The sequence below is a fragment of the Haemorhous mexicanus genome, chromosome 5 (assembly GCF_027477595.1).
Source record: "Haemorhous mexicanus isolate bHaeMex1 chromosome 5, bHaeMex1.pri, whole genome shotgun sequence".
NCBI lineage: Eukaryota > Metazoa > Chordata > Aves > Passeriformes > Fringillidae > Haemorhous > Haemorhous mexicanus.
The window spans coordinates 63,068,507-63,091,575 of record NC_082345.1 but is presented as its reverse complement, the minus strand read 5'-3'; the positions used below and the strand labels follow the sequence as shown (position 1 = coordinate 63,091,575).

General features: G+C 41.8%; 1 protein-coding gene across 1 annotated transcript in view; it reads left to right on the top strand.

Annotated features, from left to right (window-relative positions):
• The window catches only part of LHFPL3 (LHFPL tetraspan subfamily member 3), a 196,277-nt gene that overhangs the window by 150,770 nt on the left and 22,438 nt on the right, over positions 1-23,069 (top strand). Inside the window, exon 2 of the mRNA XM_059847896.1 lies at positions 5,303-5,539. Coding sequence (XP_059703879.1) covers positions 5,303-5,539 — 237 coding nt within the window. The remainder of the gene's footprint in view (positions 1-5,302; positions 5,540-23,069) is intronic.

Here is a 23,069-nt window from a genome sequence, read left to right as displayed (position 1 = left end):
AGCTCTCTATGAACACTGACCTTGAATCTTAAATTTCTTTACACTTTTCTCACTGACTGCCTCATACCCAACAGCAGTCATGTGGCTCGCAGCCATCTATGAGCACCACCAGGAATTATCAGTCTGCTTATGCACAAACTAACAGGCTGTGTCATCTCCTTGGGGATCCAGCTGGCACCTCTCTGAAGAGCCTTTTCAGAGGTGGGCATTGTACATGGCAGCTTTCAAACAGAGGATCAAGTAAGAAGTCATACATGACATTTGCCTTTTTGTACTGCACAAGAACTGTTCCAGGTATTGTGGAAGCTCTCTATAGTTCAAGAGCTTTCTCTTAGGCACAGGTTTTTGGGTGATGAAGCCCGCACATTGAACCAGAATTTTAAGGTCCCCACTCAGTGTTGAAGAACTTTTCTAAATGGACTTCTAGGCTCCTCCAGAAATACTCTGATTGCATGCAGCAGAACTATTTCTGTGGATGGCATCAGTAAATGGAGAGAATCATGGCATTTGCTTCAACATTGCATATTTCCTCCAAGCCATGACATAAATATCAACACAGAGGATTATTGTCCCACTCAGAAGTGCAGTCCACATCACTTGGATCAATCTCAGTTGATGGGTGTGTAGCCTCTGTCTTCACTCAGGATTGTGTTTCACTCCGCCACCTTCAGTATGTCTTCAGCCACCTCGACTCAGCATTTCCTTCTTTACCACTTTCCTTCTTTCCACCCAGCATTTCCTTCTTTTCCAGCTACAAGCTCCTGAAAGACTGATCCTAACCACCAACATGGCTGGCAAAAACTCTATTCAGTTTATTGGAGATTTAATGGGTCACTGTTTTAGTAAATACCATTTTGGGGGGTAAAAAAAAAGGAAACAAAAAACCACTTGCAGTTTGGAACCAGAGAGGTTTGAAGACTCTTGCATGCGTGGGCATGGAAAGAAAAGAGATGGTCAGCATAATTCCCATTCCATTTTTTTTTTTTTTACTCTTTTGTTGGGAAACTTGCCATCCTCATACTCTACAGGCAAGCAAATTTGGTCTGTTGTCAGGAAAAGAATGAAGATGAGAGAGGAATCCTGCCAGCGGGAATTTCTCAGCACTGGTTTCCTGCATAGCAGTCAGCTTTTTTTATAAATAGAACCTCATTTCATGCAATGATATAATATTAATCTGTCACTGTATTTGGCACAACCATAGGATAGTGAACTACTTGTTTGCTAATTACCATTTGAGCTTATGCACAGAGCACAGTCTGTGATAATATTAGCTTGGTCAGAGTCACAAGTCTGTCAGTGCCAGCAACAATTCACTGTCTGTTTCCAATCTCTGGAAGTGTTGTATCTGCATCCTTTCATCCCACGAGGTAAAAATCCTGGCTCTCTCTCCTAGCATGAATAATTTGTCTTGTCACTCACAGCCCTAGAGGAAAACCATGTGACAGTTCCTCTTAGCTGTTCACACGAGAAAAAAACTGTTTGAGAAGAAAAGCAAATATATAAGGCATGTTTAAGTGCTTTTATTAATCACTTTTTTAAAGTTTTAAAAGTTCCACCAGACTCCAATATGTGGGAGAAAGCAACTGTTTGGGTGGTGAGGCACTGGAAGAGGTTGCTCAGAGAACTTACAGATACCATCCCTGGAAATGTTTAAGGGTGGATTGGATGGGCTCTGAGCAACATGGTGGGTGAACTAAATGGTCTTTGAAGTCCCTTCCAACACAAGAGAGTCACCTTGTCATCACAGGAGAGGAAGAAATGGAGGAAACCCAGGGCCACCCTTACAAAGATAATAATAATCCTGCCAGGAGCTTTCTCAAGCAGTCAGAGGGAAAACAAAGTGGATGTTGTTCTTGTAAGTTCTACAGTTGCCCAAAGGGTTCTGAATGGTGTCAGTGATGCTACTCAGTTATTTATCAATTCCCCCCTGCTGCTTACCATGAGGGCCCTTGGTTAGCTGCAGAGGTCCTAGGCTGGGCTGTCTGTCAGGAGTGTGGTGCTGATCTGATGTCCCCAGATCACACAGAGAAGGCTGCTTCCAACCAGTATAGATTTAACTTTTTCCTTACTTGATCAAAGAGTCTGTAGGAACTGATGGTTTAAGGGTTTTTATTTAGTCAGAGAACTTTTCAAATGCAGACACCATTACTACTTAGTAGTAGAACAGTAGTAGCTTTCGTTACATTTCCATTTCAGTCACATTGCCATTACAGACAGTGGAAGTTGGACAAAGACATGGGAGCCATGTTAGTGTTATAAAATCATCTCATAGCAGTTTCACTGAAATTACATAAAATTACTTCCATTTCACAAATTTGTATAAAACTGAAAGTAATTTCCTTTTAGAGAAAAGCCTTCTAATCCTCTGTAGCAGAATTCAAATGTAAAAATTTTATAGCAATGCAAAATAGATCTGTAGGTGGATTTCATATCTGTCTTTTCAATCTTGTAGCTGATAAAAGAATCAGTACTTGTTTATATTATTGAGCAAGTCTGTGTTCTTAAAGGCATTCAGTGCAAAATATTCCCTCAACAAAAAATGACTCAAGGTTGACTAATTTTACTTATGTTACCCTCTACAGGTAAGGTATGATTCCTGCACCTGAGGATGTTGACTTAGTAATCCCCTAGTAGAAAGCATCTTAACTGTATAGGGAAAAGAGAAAATAATAATAACCCCTCCTTGATACCTGTCTTTATGCAAAGTAATCTAGTCCAGACACCATTTACCCATGTGTCTTATTACCAAGAGAAGTCCAACTGTAACAAACAGAGTTACTCCAGAAATTTAAGCAAGTATATCAAAGAATGCAGGAACAGAATTCAGGAAAGATGAGTTAATTGGAAATCTGAGGAACACAGCTGGGAAGCTGTACACTGAATTCCTGAGATAAGGGTCCATTTTTTTAATTACCTATGTGCAAAAGAACAAAGTTAAATTACTTTTAGGAAGTGCTAAGAATGTGTCTGATGTGCTGTGTAATAAAAAATCGACAGAGATGTTGGTATTTGCTAATTATTCATGCACAGTTAGCAGAAAAATTCCACAACTATTGATCATTAGCTGACCATTAAGTTTTCTCACATATTGAGGATGATTAATAGAAGTAAACTGGCTTTGGTATTTGCTGTTATATAGTAAATGAGACTTTGTCAACAGTTAGCTGGGTAAATATGGACATTTTTGTGAACACAAGAAGTTTGCAGATCTGCTGCTTTGTTTGAGTGGAGTTCTTTGCAAGTATGAGGGAGACTCTTAAATGTGAGGGCAGCTCCACTTTTTGGAACTGTGTGTAACCAGCTTAAGAAAATAAATTATTGTACTGTTTTTCCCTAAGGCCTTTGAAAGGTCTTATGTAATTGTGTAAATGAGTTAAGGCAGACAATATGTAATTTACAATTTGTCCAATCTTCCTGTTCTCAGTAGACTGGTCTTTATCTAATCTCCCATGTTTCTAAGCCTAAGTATTATAAGCTGTTTTATTTTCACACAAATTAGCTGTTCAGGAGGAACTCATCAAACACCTTGGGGGCATTTTCTGCAGACATGGTTTCAAGACATTGTCTACTGCAATTTTGTAGCTGTCAAAAGGAAACTACCATTCCTGAACCCTCTTTACACATCCCTCTTCCAGTATTTCATCATATTGATCCAGTGTAAGTCTGTTTTTATTTTGTGGGCATTAGAGGTCTGTGAAATGATAGTGCCTGTGCTTGTCCAGAAAAGACAAGAAACCTGTCACGACGACAAGAAACCAATCCCACAGTGACAGCAGCTGTTGGTTGCACAAGCTACTTGGTGTATAAACTGTCATTTCCAAACAGGGTCTGACTCAACAAAGACTTAAAAGGCTGAAAGCCACATAATGCATTCTTTTCAATTAGCGCATTTACCTGCAATTTTGAGCATATTTCGTCAATACAATATTAAGACTTATTAAAGAAGGTTTAAGATCCATTGGATCTCATCAGCCATACTAAGACAGAGGGGCTAACAATGGAAATGTGCCTGGTTCCAAGTCAGTACAGGTAACTGAAAGGTATTTCCAAGTCACTAGAGGTAATTGATGAGGTAACCGAGAGCATTTGGATTTTCTGACTCTCTTAAATGCAATAAAAACTGAAGAATGAACCCATTCAACATAATCACTATTTTTAGAATTTTCTTATGCTACTTTTATTTTTGTATGCTATCCTCTCCTGCTGAAGGTGACTCTATCTGGCTTCAAGATAGGCATCACCAGAAAAACTTGGAGATTTTTGGTCATAGGTCAGTTTATACAACACCAAGCCTGCTGACAACAAATAAGGTCCACCTGTCCCAAAGAATTTTATATCAGGAGTTAGCAGAACTCATTGACAGAGCTTTAAAATGGATTTGAAGAGGAATAGGGACATAGCCAGGCTTGACAGACATAAGATATAGGAAGGAGAAACTATAGAAACTACCCAGTAACAAAAGAAGGCTTAAGAGAGAGCATCTCAAGTCACAAGCAGCCAAAGACATAATTACAGACAGGAGTGTGGGGGATCCCATTCCACCCCTGCTGGGAGACTGACACAATCAAATATTTCCCTAAAGTGCCTGTAGAGCAATGCTTGCAGTATGGAGGACAAACAGGAGGAGCTGGAGATCTGTGTGCAGGGCCAGGGCTTTGCTCTCACTGCAATGACAGATGTGGTGGGACAGTGTGTGCCCTCCCATGACTGCAGTGCCATCGTGAAGGGCTCCACAGTGCTCAGGACAGACCAGGCAGGTGCTGGGCTGGAGTTTCCCTCTGTGAGGCCACACTTGGAATGTATCAAGCTCTGTCTTTGGGTGGATAGCGAGAAAGCCCAGTGTTTATGGTTAGGATAAAAGGGCAGATTGCCAGAAATTATGGTAGTTTTTTTCCTCTCTTTTAAACTGGTTGTTTGCCTGACAACTTGACAGTAACCCAGAGTTACCTTTGAATATTCAGGTTATTAACCATTTTCCCTTCTGGTTTTGTGTGATCCTTTCATATTGCATTGAAGAAATTGGTCCCACAAGGAAAATGTGATTGTACTGATGCAAAACCTGACCAGGGATCCAGGATGTAACAGCTTTGTAAGCAAGGTGTGCAATTGATGTTGCATCTTAGGTTTTTATATTAAATACTTAATCATGGCATGTAATTCTGTGACTTGTTTTTATCAAGTAGCCTAGCTTTGGAGCTCAGGATGAAAAAGTCTAATGCTTTAATGATAACTTTGTAGGTTCTCATCAAAATGAAAGCTTGGTCTCATTATCCCATTGTTCTCCTTTTCTCTTTTCTCCAAGCTGCCTGTCTCGTCCTGGGTTGTATGATTTTTCCTGATGGCTGGGATTCAGATGAGGTAAAACGGATGTGTGGTGAAAAGACAGACAAGTACACGCTGGGGGCTTGCTCAGTCCGCTGGGCATACATCCTGGCAATTATTGGAATCTTGGATGCCCTGATCCTCTCATTTCTGGCATTTGTGCTTGGAAACAGACAAGACAGCTTGCTAGCAGAGGAGCTCAAGTTGGAAAACAAAGGTAGGACTGCTTTAGAAACACTATTGTTGGGGGCCTCAAGGGCAATTGTTTAAAAAAAATAATCAGTTTCAATTTCATTTTATGTTATGTTTAAAAGTTGGCATGCTGACTTACTTCCTCTGTTGCTGGGAAAGAATAAATGCAAGGGGCAGAGGAAATTTTGCATTTCAGCCTCCGAAAATCTGAGAAAGCTCAAAATTGATGTAATAATCTATGCATGAATTATCCTTAGCTTTTGGAGTAGTAGATGGGATGTTATTGTGTTACTCACTTGTACAGTATTTCATTAGCATTTAATTTTCACTGTCTCCATCTTTTCCTGTACCCCATGCAAGATTTGTTCACTTGGTTCCTTTGGGATTTTGCAATGGAATATGAATGTCTGCAATATGGCAAATGTGTTAGCACAGTGCCCAGTGAGTGGGCAGTGCTGGGGGCTGCCAGTGACCTGTGTGTGGGACTGCCCATACAGCAAGGAACTGGTGGGCTAAGGATCAGGGCCTGGAATGAAGAGGAATCCTGGTTCTTGCTTGAGTGTGCTGCTTTGAGCTCATGAGTCAGCTCATGGGAATCTAGGATGCTGTAGTAACTGAGCACTCACGCAATGCCTTGGGGATAAAACTAATTTCTAGATTAAGTACATGAAAATGACTCTGACCAGTAATCTATCAGACATTTGCAGGAAAGAGATGTTTTTTAGTGAGTGAGTGCAAGCCTGGCATATTTCTGTAGCCCCTTCCCCTTGTGCTCCCCCAGCATCCCAGCTGAGTATCTGATGGGATAGATACCACAGAGGGCATGTCCCTGCCCTATCTTTTTAATAGGCCTGTTGTCCCTGAATCTGTCTAATCCCTTCTAAACCTGCTGATACTCTAAGCTTCTCCAGCACTGCATGGCAGCAACTTCCTGAAGCTCACTACTGACTGCTAAAGAAGTACTTTCTTTTATCTGTTTCAAATTGATCCCCTGCTAGTTTCACTGACTGTCCCCAAGAGCAAGATTCTGTGTTCAGCTCATCTACCACCTTTGTAATTTTGTGGGCTGCTTCTAATCATAGCAGAGATATCAGGAGCTTTTCACCACTAGATTGCTGTTTGGCAGCCAATGTTGTGTGAAAATAGCTGGTCTCAGTGCTGGTGCAGAAGAACCATTATCTGTATACCTGTCACACCTGTACAGTGGCCCCAGCTTGCTGGATTGCAGTCAGCACACTCAGCCCAAAGATAAAAGGACTTGAAAATTGAATATCACATACAATTCCAGACCTCATGGAGCCTACTAATTTGTGAGTTAAAGAAAATCTGTGTTGCTTGCAATTGCACATGTGCATCTGTCCTGCAGGTAAACTGAGGGCATCAGCTTCAAGGACTATCCCTGGGACCCTTTCCTGTAAAGATAATATTCATCTGCATTTGAAAATCAAAACACTGATCAGAAGGGCATTCACAGCTATGCCACAAGTGCTTTTGGCATCACCACTATGTCTGATTTGTCTATACCATATAGATCTCATGTACCCAACACTACTTGTATCAAAGAAACGCATCTGGTTTGGCACCTTGTGAGCAAAAAACAGCTTCTGGAGCCTCCTCACCTCTCACATTGCTGGCACAAACCCTTGCCAGAACATTTGGTCCTCAGCATGTCAGAAAAAATCATTCAGCAGCTCAATTTCCTTGGATTAAACACAGAAACATACCACACCATTGGCTTCAAAACAAACCACAACTCAACAAATAGGGACCTACCCCACTCCTCCCTCCACAATCAAGCCTAATGATCACCGCTTTTTAAACTGTATTTCAAATTAAGTGAAAAGGAGTCAACTTGGCCTCCAAAAAGGACATTTTTGTCACAAAAAGCTTCTGCTAAGCAACAGCAGAGCAAGTCTAAATGCCCCCGAGCCCCCCAGCATTTACTCACCTGCAGTGTTGCCACCAGGCACAGCCTCAGTCCTGAGGAGACCCAGCAGAACACAGCAGTGGCAGTGGTCTGTACCCCTGTGCCCTGAACACACATGAGTGCTTTGACACTTACCCCATAAACTACATCTCCTTGCTCCCTTTCAGACCAAGAGATAGTGGAGAACTGCTCATCAGCATTAGTTCCCATGCAGGCTATCCATGCATCTCTTGGAAATGGTCAGGATGTGAAAATACTGCTCTGTGCAAATAGCACTAGCATACCTCCCATATAAACAAAAAGATAAGAGTATGGCTATAGACAATTCTACCCTCAGCTTTCCAAGCTGCTCCTGCAATGTGAAGTCAAAGCCCTTAAAACAAGTAACCATGAACCAGAACTTGCCAACTGGTTGACAATTTACACCCTCCTTACCCTCCAGGTTGTTAAAAGCTGGTTCCATATGTCTGAGCTGCAGCCACTGCAAAATAAACATGCTTAAAGACAGAAAGTAAGGGAATATTGTTTCTTGGTGATAAAGCAGCTTTCAGTAAAAGAAAGAAAAAAAAAAGTAGTGTTGCACAGAGATTTGCAACCTTTAGCTAGGGAACCCTCCATACAGGAATATCCTTCCCATGGGATCACTGCTGCAACAGGAAACCTTCTGCAAAAGCTGTATGTGAGGCTGAGTGACAGGAGCTCACCTGCCCCATGGAGGGATGACAGGACAGAATGCTCATCAGCTGTCATCCTTCAAAAGGAAAACAGTTCAGGATTCAGTGAACATGCAATCTGCTGCAGAATTGCAAAGCCCTGCTTGCCTGCATGTAGTTTCCGTGGCATGCACTCACAAACATTCAGGCCAACTTGTTCAAAATCAGGTATATCTATATGAATATTGAGACCAATTTTAAGTTTTCCCAGATAGCTACAACATATAAAAGAATTACCAGCAGCCCTGGTAGTAATAAACAGTACAAATGCAGACAGAACACCATATATACCTGTATACCTATGTTCTCTGTCCAGTATAATTACATAGTCTCTTTTTTGTAAAGTTATGTACATCCAGCTCCTCCTGATACATAAAAAGTTAATGTATGCTCATTTTCATTTCAGTTAGGGTGTACATTACAGTGATAAAAATACTTTCAAAAACAAAAGGCGAGACTTCTCTTAGCCTCTTCCCATTTTCAGACTGGTGCTTCTCTCCATGGTGCTAGTCCCCCCCTTCCTTCTTTTCTAAAGTGTCCAAGAGTCACCCACTTCACACTCCTGCTGCTTCGGTGTGTGGCTTTTTGGTCTTAAGGTGATTATGAACTCAGAGCAAATTCAACCACTTGAATTCCCATTTGAGAAGGGAAATATCTGAGAAACTCACTGGGGAGGGATCTGTGATAGATGGCTATAGACAGAGGAACTTGGGACTATGCTAAAGGGTTTATCATCTTGCCTCAAAATAAGTATTAAGGTACCTCCCTTTCCAAAGGCAAAATCAGACTCTTCTTTGAAGCCCACAGTCATAGGTTCCAGGCTGGGAACTCCTGGCCCTCATTTCTAGCTTCAGACCATGATTCCCTGCCATGTCAGCCAAGAACAAAGTTTTGCCACAGCTGTGAAGAGCTCACATGCTCTCTTTGAGCTTCAACTGTAAGTGGCTCATCCAGCATAGCACCACTGCAATTAGATCCACTTGTTAATTTCCTTGTTCAATTACAACCTATTTTCCTTCAGTTATCACCTCCACATTGAGCCCCAAGTAGCTCTGAGTAAAAGAACAGCAGACAAGTAGCACCAGACATATTTCATCTAAAAACCTGCAACTAGAGGCCAAACTAACAGATTTTTTTATACTTTTCCCCCAAAATTTTCTTCTTTTGATAATATCAACCATTTCCTGTGATTTCTACTATATAAACAATATTGGAAAAGAGAAAATATAAATGTGGAGATTTTATTGTGTTTGGCATCAAACAGAATAAAATCTCACCAGAATGAAGGTATTCACAGCACTGCTGTAGGATCTGTGCCCACAGTACGGAGTTTCATCCAAGGAGTATATGTGCAGTCATTGGACCACATCCAGAACCTTCCTGAGCACTGTCTCAGTGTCATGCACTCCATTTCCCAGTGTGCATGGAATTCTGTCAGCACCAGCCAGAGGATTCTTGGCTCCCTCTCCACATCATCCTACAGAATGTTGCGTAGGACACTGATCTTCTGCTCCCCTTGGTTTGAAAACCTTAGGTAGGAGGTTTTCAGATTCCAGCCCTGGTCTCTAATGACAAAGTATTTTGAAGGTTTTCCTAGAAACTGAGGGGAAGAAATGGGAGAGTGAGTTCAGGAGTCAAGGGGTTTTGGCACAAACTTAGAGGACACTTTAACGTTTTCCTTTTGAAAATGTCTGGTTTTGGTTTTATGAGCTCGTGGGAAGCACATGCATATGCATGCAATAAACTACTTTCTCCTGGTATTGAATGGAACTAAGATAAAAGTTTTGGAGTGGTATTCAGAAAGCAGAGTTTGATTCCTGTTTCTCATACTGGATCTGTCATTTGATTTTTACATTTCTCTGTCTTTTAAATGGGAAGGAATGAGACTGACTTTGTTGATATCTGGTTTGTGATTCAGCAGTGAAAGATGAATTAGAAAAAGTAAATTATGGTTAAATTGTTATTAAAATACATATTCCAAGATGAGGGTCTGATAAAAGTATTTTGTCAAGGAACTACTTTGCCAATATGCTAAATGATGATACTCTTAAGGGGAGGCAAATGAGACATCAAGACTAAAAGTCAAAAGCTGATTAAAATATCTTATTAAATAAAGGTCAATCTTGCAATAGTACTGATTGATACATCAGCTGATCCAAGAGTTCCTTTCCAGCTCTACTTTCTATAATGAGAAAATAAAATTAGTCCTAAACACATACATTAATTACTTAACTACAGAAGCTGGAGACCATGAATAAAGAGTCCTAGTTCCCCACTGACTAATGAAGAAAGAACACAGTGAATTGTTTTCTGTCTCACAGGAAGATGTATCCCACTTGCTGTTACCCTCTGTAAGGACTCTCATACAGCAGCCCAGTTAAAGAAATTCTTTTTCCATTGGATGAGCTCATGATATGATGGACTTAAAGGATGGGGTCTTATAAAAAGCTTGCACCAAAAAAATTTAGGCAGCCTCAGAAATGTTTCTTAAATGGTATAGGTAACTTAATGCATTGAACAGGCTCTGTGCCTAGCTGAAAAATTCTGTACTGCAGCAGAGGGGCAGGATGCATGGGAATGGGGGATTAAGACCTTAGGCAGTGCTGCTACAAGCTACAAACAAATCTCCAGCCTGGTCAAGACAAGTCCATAGTGAGCCTGCACAGATTTGCATTGTTAAGTTAAAAGGAATCCTATGTCCTCTTGCAAGTAAGACCATGTTTACTGAGCTGGAAGGAAACAAGTCTGACTGTGCCATCACTGGCAGCTGCATTAGAAACGGTGTTTTGAACTCTGGACAAAAACATCAGAGCTATTTCACAATATAGAAATACAAAAGGGAAGTAGCTGACACGTTTTTCATTCTAGGTAGGACTAGTGACACACAAAAGTTATGATGCTCCACCATCCCTCTCCCTTACTGACAGGAACTGTATTTGTAGGAGGAACATCAAAGAATGCTCATGACTCAGCTGCCCTTGCATGAATGTTTCTCAACAAAGTGTTCATGCAGCCTAATGAAGGTTTGTGCCAAGAATCTGGACTGTGGCTGGGAACAGCTATTGAGAGGACATTTCTGCTGTCCAGTCCAACCTACCACTTCCAAGAGCTGTCTGGGCTGTCCTTATGTTTCTACCAGCCCTGAGGTGTCATCATCACACACAGAGGAAGCCTGTAGCACTGAGTTATAATTGTTCCTCCTTGCAGCAAGTTCCAGTGGATTTCTTGGAAATCTTTATCATCATTTAAAAAGTCATTAGTTGCAATATCTCATTCCACTGTGAACTTGTTGTGATCCTTCTCCAGCAGTTTCCTAATGCCAGAATTATTTTCTTTCTGCAAGCAAAGCACCTGAAAATAATTGAAGGTAACCTCCTCCTTTCTGGGCATAGCATCAACAGAACTAAAGGCTGTTTTCAGTAGTTTTAGAATAAAGGAGCTACCAAAAAAAAAAAATTCTAATGAAAGGAAAGCAAACAGCCCTGTTTCCTAAAATTATATTCAAGGAAACATTCAAATCTAATGAGATATTTGAGATATCTGGCTCTTCCTGCTTTCTGTTACAGGTACAAATTACTACAGTATAAAATAAAAGTTGACCTGCTTGGTGCTAACAGGATAGATCTTTTCAGCCAGTCACTGGCTTTAGTCTAGAACCTCAAAACTGTTCATGTTATTTCTGGACCACTTACAGAGATGATCTGGACTTTCTGGTGAGTCCCTCATCTCCTTCTGAATGACCAGCTTGGTGAGCTCCAGTTTGTTGTTCCCACTGACCTCTCCCTGGATGCCTCCCTGACCCTGGGACAGGACCAGACCAGGGCATACACATATTTTAGATCCTTGGCTCCAGCATGACCCTGCTTAGCCTGAGCTTGCTGCAACTGAAATTTAGAGTTGTGCTCTTGACTTCTGAGGTCTCTGTCTGTTGAATTTGATAGGTCTGTACAGTTTTGATTGATAGAATGCCAGAAAACAGCAGTGAAAGAGGAAACAGAGATGGGATATTGATGAGAAATATTGCACTAAGATTGCTGTAGGTATGTCCTGGCTTCATTTGCTAGAAAGATACACAATTTTAATAGAAGTGAAATTATAATACAAAGATATTTTAACAAAGTTTTCCCTGTCTCTTATATCTGGAAGTTATTTTTTTCTAATTTACATTTTTAAAATAAATTAATTATATTGTTCGTATCCCGTGGTCCCTGTTATGATGTTTAATCCTTCAGACATTTGGCATGCAAGCACCCCAGTTGTCAGAAATATTTCTGTGCAACTACTTCAAGAGCATTTACCATGAAATATACTCAACAGACATGGTAAAACTGAAAATAGATGTTTAGATGCAATCCTGTTTGACTAAATGTATTTACACCACCACAGCACATTTGATTTAACAAATCACTTTCAAACCCTAGTTTTGTAAATCCAAAAATTTTCAGGATGATAATGAGCTGGCATGAGGACATCATTGCACACAGTTATTCATCTTAAAATGTTCCTTCATCTCCAAGCACTTGCACCCTTCCAGGTGACAGCATTTGACACAAAACAGACCATTACTCTGGCTCCTATATGCTATTTTCCTCAGTTCCTGCTTTCTGATGTTCCCAACTGATTCTCTCCTAATCACTGCATGTATTGTTCCTCTCTACTTTGTGCACACTGAAAACAAACCTCACCCACTGCTCCTTGTAGGGATTTGTGTTTGATAGAGGCTGAAAGGGTCAATGTGGCCATTTCAACCACCCCCCAGTACCATGCAGGCTGTAGGATGTCCTGAGCCCCCTCCAGTTTATCAGCACTGTGCAAAATGTGGAATCAGAGCTGGACACTGCTCCAGGAGTGGCTCTTACTGCTGAGCCCAGAGGAGTTCCAGCCCCTCTGCTCCTGCTCAGCCTTCCCTCTGGTGCAGCCCTTCTGCCTGCAGCACGGCTCTGGCTCAAGCTCAGCGGGCATTTCCCTGCTCTCTGTCTGCGTGGGGCTGGTTTCTTACTCCTTGATGTGTTTTGTGTCAGACCATGCTTGGAGAATGAGCCCTTTGGCAGCACACATGAAGAGTTCCTTGGGTCTCTTCACTGCAGCAGCTGAGAGAGAAAATGGGCACTGCCACTGGCACCCAGCAACCTGGAGAAAATCTGGAGGTTGTAGATCTGTCTCCTCCTTCCTCACTAGGAGATGCAAAGATGCACAGGAGAACAGCAGCCACCTTCTCTCTTTTCTGCATCTGTGCTGAATTCAGACACAAAACCCAGTTCTCAGAACTAACAGGGTCAGGACACCTTGTGCCTCCTGTAATTTTGCTTTGCTCTCCTACTCTTCCCAGGGTTTTGTAACTTCTGGCTGCCTTTGGAGAGCTCAGCCCATAAAGGCAGATCTTTGCAGTGTGGATGCTCCTCACTGTCTGGTACAGCTGGGGACCCTGAGTGCCCACTGTAGGGTCTAAGAGGTGGACAGCCATCTTAAAATACTGAGGAAACCCACCAGCATTGCTAATGACAGGTAAAGGGAGAAACATTCTTGCTTCCTGAGCACAAAGGCAACAGTTTAGTAGTACTTTTACATTTCTACCATAGCAATATATGTGAAAGGTGAGAGCACACCAGATAAGAGTTGAGAAAAATAGCAGTACTATGTAAATGACTGCTAAAATGGATGTGTCTGGAATCTTTTCAGAGTACAGTAATTCTGTTGTTTAGTGGTTACTTTGGAAAGAGCACATTCTGAAACCAAATTCAACTGGCATAATTAAATGGACACATTTTATGCAAAATGTTTACTACTCTTTTTATTCTTAAGTAGATTATTGAACCAAAATCCTCAATTTTTTCCTACTGGGCATTTTGGACCTGATTTTGCAGAGGAGAAGGGCAGGCTTCATCCTGTGAAACCAGTAAAAATTGTAGAGAGTGAGAGTAAATTTTATCCATTCGAGCAATTCATACAATTTTTAAATGGTCATGAATCTTACTTATACTAATTCTTGACCACAGAAATTCAAAACAACATTTTTTCAGGTGTTTTATTGTTTGATGTGTATCAAATACATCCATATGTCCTTTCAAGAACTATCATAGCTGACAATAACATCTGGCTGACCCCTTGCAAGTAAAACTGATAAAGCAATAAAGATCAGACATCATATATCCTGCAGAGACAAATATTGGTCTACTAGAGAAAGTGGAAGTGTGCTAGAAATCATTCAACGTGTTTCAAATGTTAAGGAGAAGAAAAAATTGTCAAGGGTTGATTGGAAATTCAGTACAAAAGCCATGCTGGCAAAGTAAAAAGTACTGTACTTATAGGAACAGCCAGAAAAACAGTGTTTCCATCCTTAATAGAAATTCTGGATTTAGCAACACGGAAAGAAGTAATTCCAAATGGTTAAGGAGCAGTTTGCTTGGGAGAATAAAAATTTGTATCAGTGTTAAGGGGATATTTCTATGTCCTTTCAGAGCTAGCCTGCAGAATCCTATTGTTGACTTTAAAAAGATGGTTGAAAATCTCTGATTATTCAGTGCTGTGTAGCCTCAGCACTTTCAAGCAGAGGCAGTAGCTGTCTGAAGAGCAAGACTGCCCTGCTTTGTGTGCCTCAGTTTTGTATGGATGCTCCCTGCTGCTCTGTTGATGTTAATCTTTAGCCCGTATGGACAAAGATGACATGTTATTAAGTAAAATAAATCTTCCCCTATAAACATCAGCCCTACTTTTTTCCTGAAGAGGACTGACAAGTTTACCTTAAATAAACCCCTAAAAAGGCTCTGTGAAATGATTAGAATTTGTATGTTTACAATGATGCCAGAAGATGAGCAGGTTTATACACTGATCAATCATTTATACACTAGTGAGCAGCTGACATTCAAGCCTGTGTCTGCTCATCTATCAAGCAGTTCTCACAAAGGTTAGAGGCATTACAATTTTACTCAGACACAAATACAGGTATAAAAATGTTATAAAAATGCTAAGTATGGAAGATTACAGCATGAACTGATAGGATTTCATTCTTCTGAGTAATTCCTATATAAGATCCCTGTCTCAAACAATTTGCCAAGGTGTCACCTTCTTCCCGAAGTCCAAGTGGAGCTCATCCATTGCCTTTCTTTTAGTGCAGTTAACGTGCTTGCAGATATATACAGGGTATGTGCTCACCCAACAGAGTCTCAAAAACATCTGTAGGCAGGCTAACACTGACCCTTGCTCTCTGTACCATGGAAACTGTTTTTGGAAGAACAGCCTGGGAACCTCTGGGGGAGCTGGAGCTGTGTGCAAGGAGGAAATGCGAAGGCCACTTCTTGGTTCTCTGGCTCTCACAGGATGTCTGCTTAGGAAGGGAGCCCATTTTTAGGCAAATACTAGATCTGACTGAATGAAGACATATGAAGAGAAGTTTAGGAAAGGAAGTTCATGGTGCTGTGAAGTCCAGTAGGAAAAAGGCAGCCAGCAGTCTGAGTCTGGTGCGGTTGGTTGGCCTGAAAGGATTAGCGACATCTTCGTCTTATTTCCCTTTCCACCCAAATCCTTGCTTTATGCCTGTGGCTGTGAGCACACATGCTTTGAGTTGCACCATCCTCTCAGCTCCTGTGTTTATCACTTCCCAGATTACCCTCTGTGGAGTGCTCCCAGCAGCCCTGAACACAGAGCTCAAGGGGCATTGGAACGGGCAGGGCCCTTCGGAGCACGGGCAGCACAGGCACAGCTCCCTCGGCAGGAAAATGGGTGAGCACCTGGTGGCAGGTGACACCAGTCCCATCATGGCACACTCTGGGCTATTTAGATTATTTTTTAATATTCTGGAGCTACACCCAATACCCATCAGGTGTGTTCAGCACCATCTGTCCCAGCTAGAGCTGCATTGCATTCTGTCCCATTATTCATCAGAATGTTCTCTAAAGCTCTGCATGGCACTGAAATCACAGCTATCAGCCTTTGTTTGTCTAGACCTATAGTTAGGCTGCCTTCTGATGTAAATTAAGGACTCCGTCAAAAAAGTTGGAGAGAGAAAGTAAATTTCTTTGAAATGAGACATTTTAAAAATAATATTAAACATTCACTTTTCTTCTCCTGTCAGATTTCCTGGGTTGTGCCTTAGTTCCATCTTGGTTCTCCTTTATTCTTGTTTTTCACTGTCTTTCTCACCTCACTTTTCATAGAGCATGCACCATTTGTTTAGCAAATGTGTTCATTTCAATTTTATTTAAGATCTTCAACTTCCATAATCCCAGGGCCAGGAATTTTCTCAATTTATGTTTTCATAATTAAAGGGGAGAAAATAAAGAGATTGTATCATCATTTAAGCAGATGAAAACCAGAAGTTAAAGGGATTTTTTAATGTATATCTAACATTACTTTCTAAGCATTGCCAGTAAAAGTGTTAAAAATGATATTGTTTTTCTTTGCCTGCTTTAGGAGGCGAATGTTACCATATAAAAACTGTATGTGGGATGTTTTAGCTATTGCCCACTGCATTGACTAATTCCATTTTTTTAACAGGAAAAGAATGCAGCAATTCATCACTTGTCCAGTCCACTTAATGTTTTGTGCCTTTTTATAAGAGTGGAATTTGTGAACTGGATAGCTTTGACAGTTTGAGGTAGTTGGTTCTTTTCATTTCTGGATCATTGACTCAAGTACAGCAGATATTTGACAAAAATTGACTGAAAACTGAATCTGGAGAATGATGCTGAAGTATGTAAGAAAAGTTTTTTCTGTGCAGCTGAGAGTGGACTAATGCAATAACAAAAAAAATACATGTATCTTAACCCTGTGCTAGCAAACATTCCAACTGAGGGGACTCAGAAATGCAAACAAAGGCAACTTTGGACACCTTCATCCTTGGTCTGCTACCTTTAGCTACTACCTACTGCCAGAAAAGGAATTTACCTGGACATGCCTCTCAAGTCTCTGAACACCAGGTTGTCAGTAGTGGATGTGACACCCTCAAAAAGTGAGGTCTCTTCTGAGCAATGGTCATGGTGTGCTCCTGACAGAGCTGTCCTTGAAAACTGGGCAAGTGATGGCCACGGGTGCCATGTAAATATGTCAGGAGAGAGCTGCTGCACTTTGGGCAGGGCTTTGTGGGAGAGCCAAAGGTCAGCTTTCCTGGGCATGGGCCTGCCTTGAAAAGTACAGCAGTCTCTTGGCATTCCCAGTCCACCCGGAATTCTATTGAATTAGTCAAGGGAATTGACCTAGCACATGACATTTCTTGCTCCAAGTTTCCAAGAAATTTAATCTCCAGTGGTTATGATTTTCCTTTGTCTGCCATTCTCTAGTGACAGAAGGACTTTTGCAATAGCAGTCAATACATTCAGAAATTTGACTTTAGTTTCAGCAATTTCACTGTGGTTCCTTTCAGCATGATATGCACCAGCTAGATCTTAAACCAACATAAACCCTAGAATGGATCCTTTTTTAACAAACTGCAATTTCAACGAGCAGTAGTGTTTCAGGAAGCCTTTTAATGGATGGCCCTTGAATTTAAGCTTTGCTTTGGTTGGATTTTTTTTTTATGTTAATATATTTCATTTTGATATCTGAAAGCAAAAATTCCTAATTTCCCCATCAGAATAATTTCCTCATGCAATTACACTGCTTATCTGCCCACTTGTTTATCAATCCCCTTCTCTAATAAACTTTAAACCCATTGTCCAATTTCAACAAAATTTAACAAACTCTAACATCATAAGAATTTAAAACTCCCAGAAGTGTTTTGAAGATTAATGTACAAATTTAAGAAACTAGCATGTGATTCCACTGAGGGAAAGCCAGGAAAGAGATTCAGCCCTTAGTAGCACTTGGTTAACCAAGCCAGCATGAATCTCATGTCAGAAATTCCACCCTTCCTGCCTTTTCTGGATCATCTGCCATGCTAAATAAAGTAGGTAGGGTACATGGAACACGTTGCACATGTGTGTCTGTATATAAATATATATTTATACACACTTAGAAGTGTAAGAAAGTGAAGACAAGTCCTGCAGCAAAGAGGCTCTAAGAGACATTTGGGCATGTGGGAAGCATGGCAGTTTGGAAATGTCTGGGGCATGAAGGGAGTCCTGTAGTACTAGTGAGGGATCTGAGGATATCAGAAAGAAAAGAATCACAGGCAGAAGGTGCAGGAGTCTAAGAGGAAGCAGGGCATTGCTGTGGAGTTGTCATGGGGCTGTGACAAAGGAGCTGGGTCATTGTATTCTGGCCATGTGGGAGGGGGAACACACATGCTGTTCATTGAAAGTCAGGCAGGGATTTCTTGTACCACTCATGCAACATTAGGCTGTTTAAAGCTGACCAATAAAAAGGTTATTCTAGTATCTAAGTAACTCAAAAAGTATTTAGTGAAAACATTCAGTTTAACTTCAAAAAAAGCAGTACAATAAGAAGTCATGGGAACTCCATTTTTCAATAGAAACTGTAAAAACTCTGTTTCAGGTCATCCCCAAACTATTTTTTCCACTGCTTGCATCAGCCATTGAACTGAAAAATTGGCTATTTACCTAACAGTTATGCTTTAAAATATTTGCAACGCAGGCACGGCCAGTACTTTTCACTCAGAGCTTTGGGTGGGGGCAGCTCAAAAAACGTGCCAGGGAAGCGGCACTGCCTTTGCATTCTGGCTGATAAGATCTCAGCCCGTGCTTCAGAGAATTTGTTCCCTTGTTCACACAGAGATAAACAAAGTAGAACCAAGAAACCTGCCTCTGCCATTGATAATCTTCTAGGAGATACTATCATTTCAGCAGCTGCTGTAAGAAACTTTCCTGAAGGCTGGTGCATACAAAATAATCAATTCTCATCTGCAGATTATGGTTCACATCTGCCAAGTGCTACCAGGGCTTATGCTACCAGGTTCATGAGATGCAGTCTACAATACTGATTAAAGATGGGATGTCTGCTGCATCTGACAAAGTAATGGGCCATGGACCATGTCTGGGGAAAACAGGAATTATCTGTTTCTAATGAGCAATAGGCAAGCAGTGCCCACAGTATAAGTGGTTTGTAGATAAGCAAAAAGCTATATTCACAAATCCAGTCAATCAATCCTTTGCAGCAATTTCTTTTAAAGGGCAAAAGATAAAGAAGAGCTGGTCTAGGAAATGCAGCCTTTTGAAGAAGCAGCATTTCAGTAGTTGTGGTTAAGGAAAATGTGGGATAAAAGTAAGTGCTGTTGCTGTACTGCCTTGTCAGTGCTGCTCTGGAGTGTGCTGCCTCTGGTCCAGGCCTCAGTTACCTTTTAGTCTGAACCCAGAGCCAGTGGAGTGGGCATCCAGGATTAGCCAACATCCCCTGATTCCTGCTGCAGCTGCAACAACCTTCAGCCCTTACAGAGGTGTGAGCAAGATTTGAACCAAGTCTGTAATTTCATTACGACAAAATTAATTAACCAGTTTTTTTTCTCCTGAAACAAAAACTTCACTGTGCTCTGTCCAGCTGAGTAAACCTAGATCAGCCTGGAGATAACTCCTGGTTCAAAGCATCTGGAAAAAAAAAAAATGGGCAGAATGCGAAGTTGTTGGTACTCAAGGGAAAAGTCTTCTTAATTCAATTGCAGTACATGCTGAGACAGCTTTAGAAGAGCATTGGTGCATCTAAACTTGGCCTGCAGCAGCATATTGTTCCATGCACATGACTCCCTGGGCTCGGGAGGAAGGAGGAGCAGCACTGTGGCTCCATGGTGGGGTTTGGAGTTGCTGGGCTGAGGAGCATGGTCTGAGGGAGCTGCAGCAGCGTGGCTCCCTGCAGCCCCAGCTCCAGCTCCAGCCCTGTGCGTCAGCAGAGCTCGGAGCTGACACAGCCATCCTGGGCTAGGACTCAGCTGTGTCTGCACAGCACCTTGTGCCAAGAGAAAGTGCTTGGAGCTGCTGCTTCAGGCTCTGCATTCCAATTCCTGGGTGTTGTTTCCTCTGGATATTGCTGGAATGCTGTTACACAGAGCACAGAACAGCAGAATTCTTTAGGTTGGAAGAGACCTTTAGAACCAAGTCCAGCTGTTAAGCCAGCGCTGCCAAATCCTCCACTAAACCATGTTTCCAAGTGCCACATCTAAACGTTTCTTAAATACCTTCAGGGATGGTGATTCAACCACTTCCCTGAGCAGACTGTTCCAGTGCTTGATAACTTTTTCCATGAAGAAATATTTCCTAATATCCAATCCAAACCTGTCCCAGAGCAACTTAATGGACAACAGGGCAACCAATGGGCCAAACTCACTGGAGAAGCTGGTTCGGAATGCACCTTCCATTGAACATCCCTCCTTTCCCATAGAGTCTCTCACCTGCATAGACACTTCCTTTATTTTTTTACTAACTGCCTATTTCCATTGAAAAGGAAAATTTTGAATATTTTTATCTTTGGCCATGTGTATATCACTTAGTGTAACACAGTGTGCAGATCCCAAAGCTTGCAGTAGCCCACGCAGGGTAGAGCTTGGCTCAGAGCTTCACAGTCTCATGGCTGCATTATTGCAGTACTGGTTGAGCTAAGAAACCCTGTTGATATGCATGATTTATGGGCTTGAGTGGAGAAATAACCCCCACAGGCAGCTGCACAGGGACCTCAGAGTTGTGTTACTTTGTGATGAACAAACACCAAGTGTCCCCCAGCATCACTGCCCAGTCTGCCCTGTGGAGAGCTTGTCTAGCTCTCTGCAATCAAAAGAAATACAGTTAGGGACAGGAAAGGAAAAGTAATTCACTGCTGAAATAGCTACACTTGGCTAGATTCAAAATGAACACTGTATTTGCTCAAAAGCACCCAAAAAGAAGAACGGGAGGAGGTTGGAACCAGTCCTCACCTTGAGGCTAGAAGAGGAGGAGGAATGGGCAGTCAAAAGGCTATTTCCAGTTCTGTGTGACTTACAAAGGCCTTCACTGCTCCATGCCTCAGTTTCCTGCCTGTTCTGCAGAGGCACCATCACTATTTACTTCCCTCCAGCATCTTCTGTAAGGATTTCTCAGCTAGCACTTCTGAAATGGTTGGAGCTGCTCTTGAAGAGAATACAATAAAAGTGTATATTACTATAAATAAACAATTTGTTAAAAATAACTCTGATCAAACTGAGGAAGTTGAAAGGAGGTTCTGTTTTGTTCAAACAACCTAAGAGGGAGCCAAAGAGGGAACAGCACAAACGTTGTCCTGCTTGGAAGGACAAGGCCAAGAATTGTAGCTGCCATGTCTGCACAGCGTGGCTGTAAACCCCAAATTGCCAGGTGTGCCTCTGGCAAACCCAGAGGTGAGGTGTGTCTGTGTGCAGCAGGCAGGTCAGGGTGTGCTGGGAGGATGGTGGTGCTGGTGGGGATGAGGTGGCAGCTGTCCCTGGTGGGGCTGAGTGGCTCAGCTGGAGGCTGCCAGGCAGGACCCAGGCAGGGCTGATGGCTGCAGCTCATTACTGCCCTGTTCTCATTCATGTTGTGCCAGGCTCCTCTGCACCCTGGTCAGCTCAGGGCTTTTCCTCTCCCACTTATGCAAGCAGCAGCCCCTGAATCTGTGCAGCACAGGGAAAATGTGTCTCATCGATCAGCAGGCTGAGCAGGACTGTGCATGTTGAGTGATTGCCACGAGAAACCTCAGCTGCTGCAGCAACTGTGCTGGCTGAGCTGCTGGAGATCAGCAGTGAGAAGCATTCACCAAGGTACCCATAAATAAAACTCATGCCATTGCTTTGATATCTCAGTCTGTGTTTGCTGCAAGCATTCATAGCAGTGATCATTTAACTCACAGCAAATTCCAAGAAAGACCAACCAAAATAGTTGCACGTAATGCAACTATAATGCAGAGGTTTTCTGTTCATCATGTTAGTAAGAAACACTTAATATTTCTTTTTTTCTTTTGCCAAAAGTTTCAGATATTTGATCAGGAAGAAGAAAAACACACCAGATGAAGTTACAAAAAAATATTAAATTCTTAGAAACGGATTCTTTTTGATACATTGCAGCATGGCTTTTGGTCTGAACCACTATTCTTTTCACTTTGAGGAGAGGGGAAGCAGCTTTTTCTTAACAGGAAGGAGACAAAATTAGATTTTAATTCTAGTAACTGAATTAGAATAAGGATTTATTGCAAATCTATTTATCTTTTATATACACTTTTAGTCTCCATTAGAATACATAGTCTCCATTAGCAATTACTGTGTTGTGGCACAATAGGGTGCTTTGGGTGCTCTGCTAATGATATGTGATCCAAAAGCTCATCACCATGTAATGAAGGAGGTGCAGATGCCTTCCTCTCCTCCAGCCTCCTCTCCTGCCTGCAGGCTCCATCCTCCTCCTCCTCATGGCTGCTGAGCTGCATGTCAGAGCTCATCGGGGAAAAAAAAAAATGAAAATATTCCTGTAGTGAGAGTCATCAGATCACAGAAATGTCCTGCAGCTCCAGGGACACCCAGGCTGTTGCTGCACACCACATGGCATGTTTGGGAGGGAGTGGGAGCAGGGAGAGTCACACAACCATCTTGGTGGTGGCAACAAGGTTGGCGCTGCTGCTTGCTGACCTGAAAAGTTTCTCAGACCATTTGGAAAGACTGGTGCATCCTGAAGTGATCAGTACATATTGTGAAGCAAGTATTAGCCAGTTGTGCTGTTTCATCTGACATTAGAAGGGGTTTTCCATTCAGGTAAGTGCACAGAAACCTTCCAGCACTGGCTCCATTAAATGCTGCATTCACTGTAGTTAACTGCGATGGCAACGTGTGAATGAAACTGGGTCATGCTTCTGCAAACACTAAATAAGACATTATTAATATGTCCATCAACTCCTGAGGATGTGATATGTTTTTCAAACTGTTCATTAATTCTGTACAAAAGCAGTGACAGGTACAGCATTGTTTTCACAGCTGGGGGTGAAGGATGTCATGTACAGAAACCTGCAACATCTGCCTCGTTTGGGGATTCACCATCCTTTTCTTAAAATGAGCAAAATGG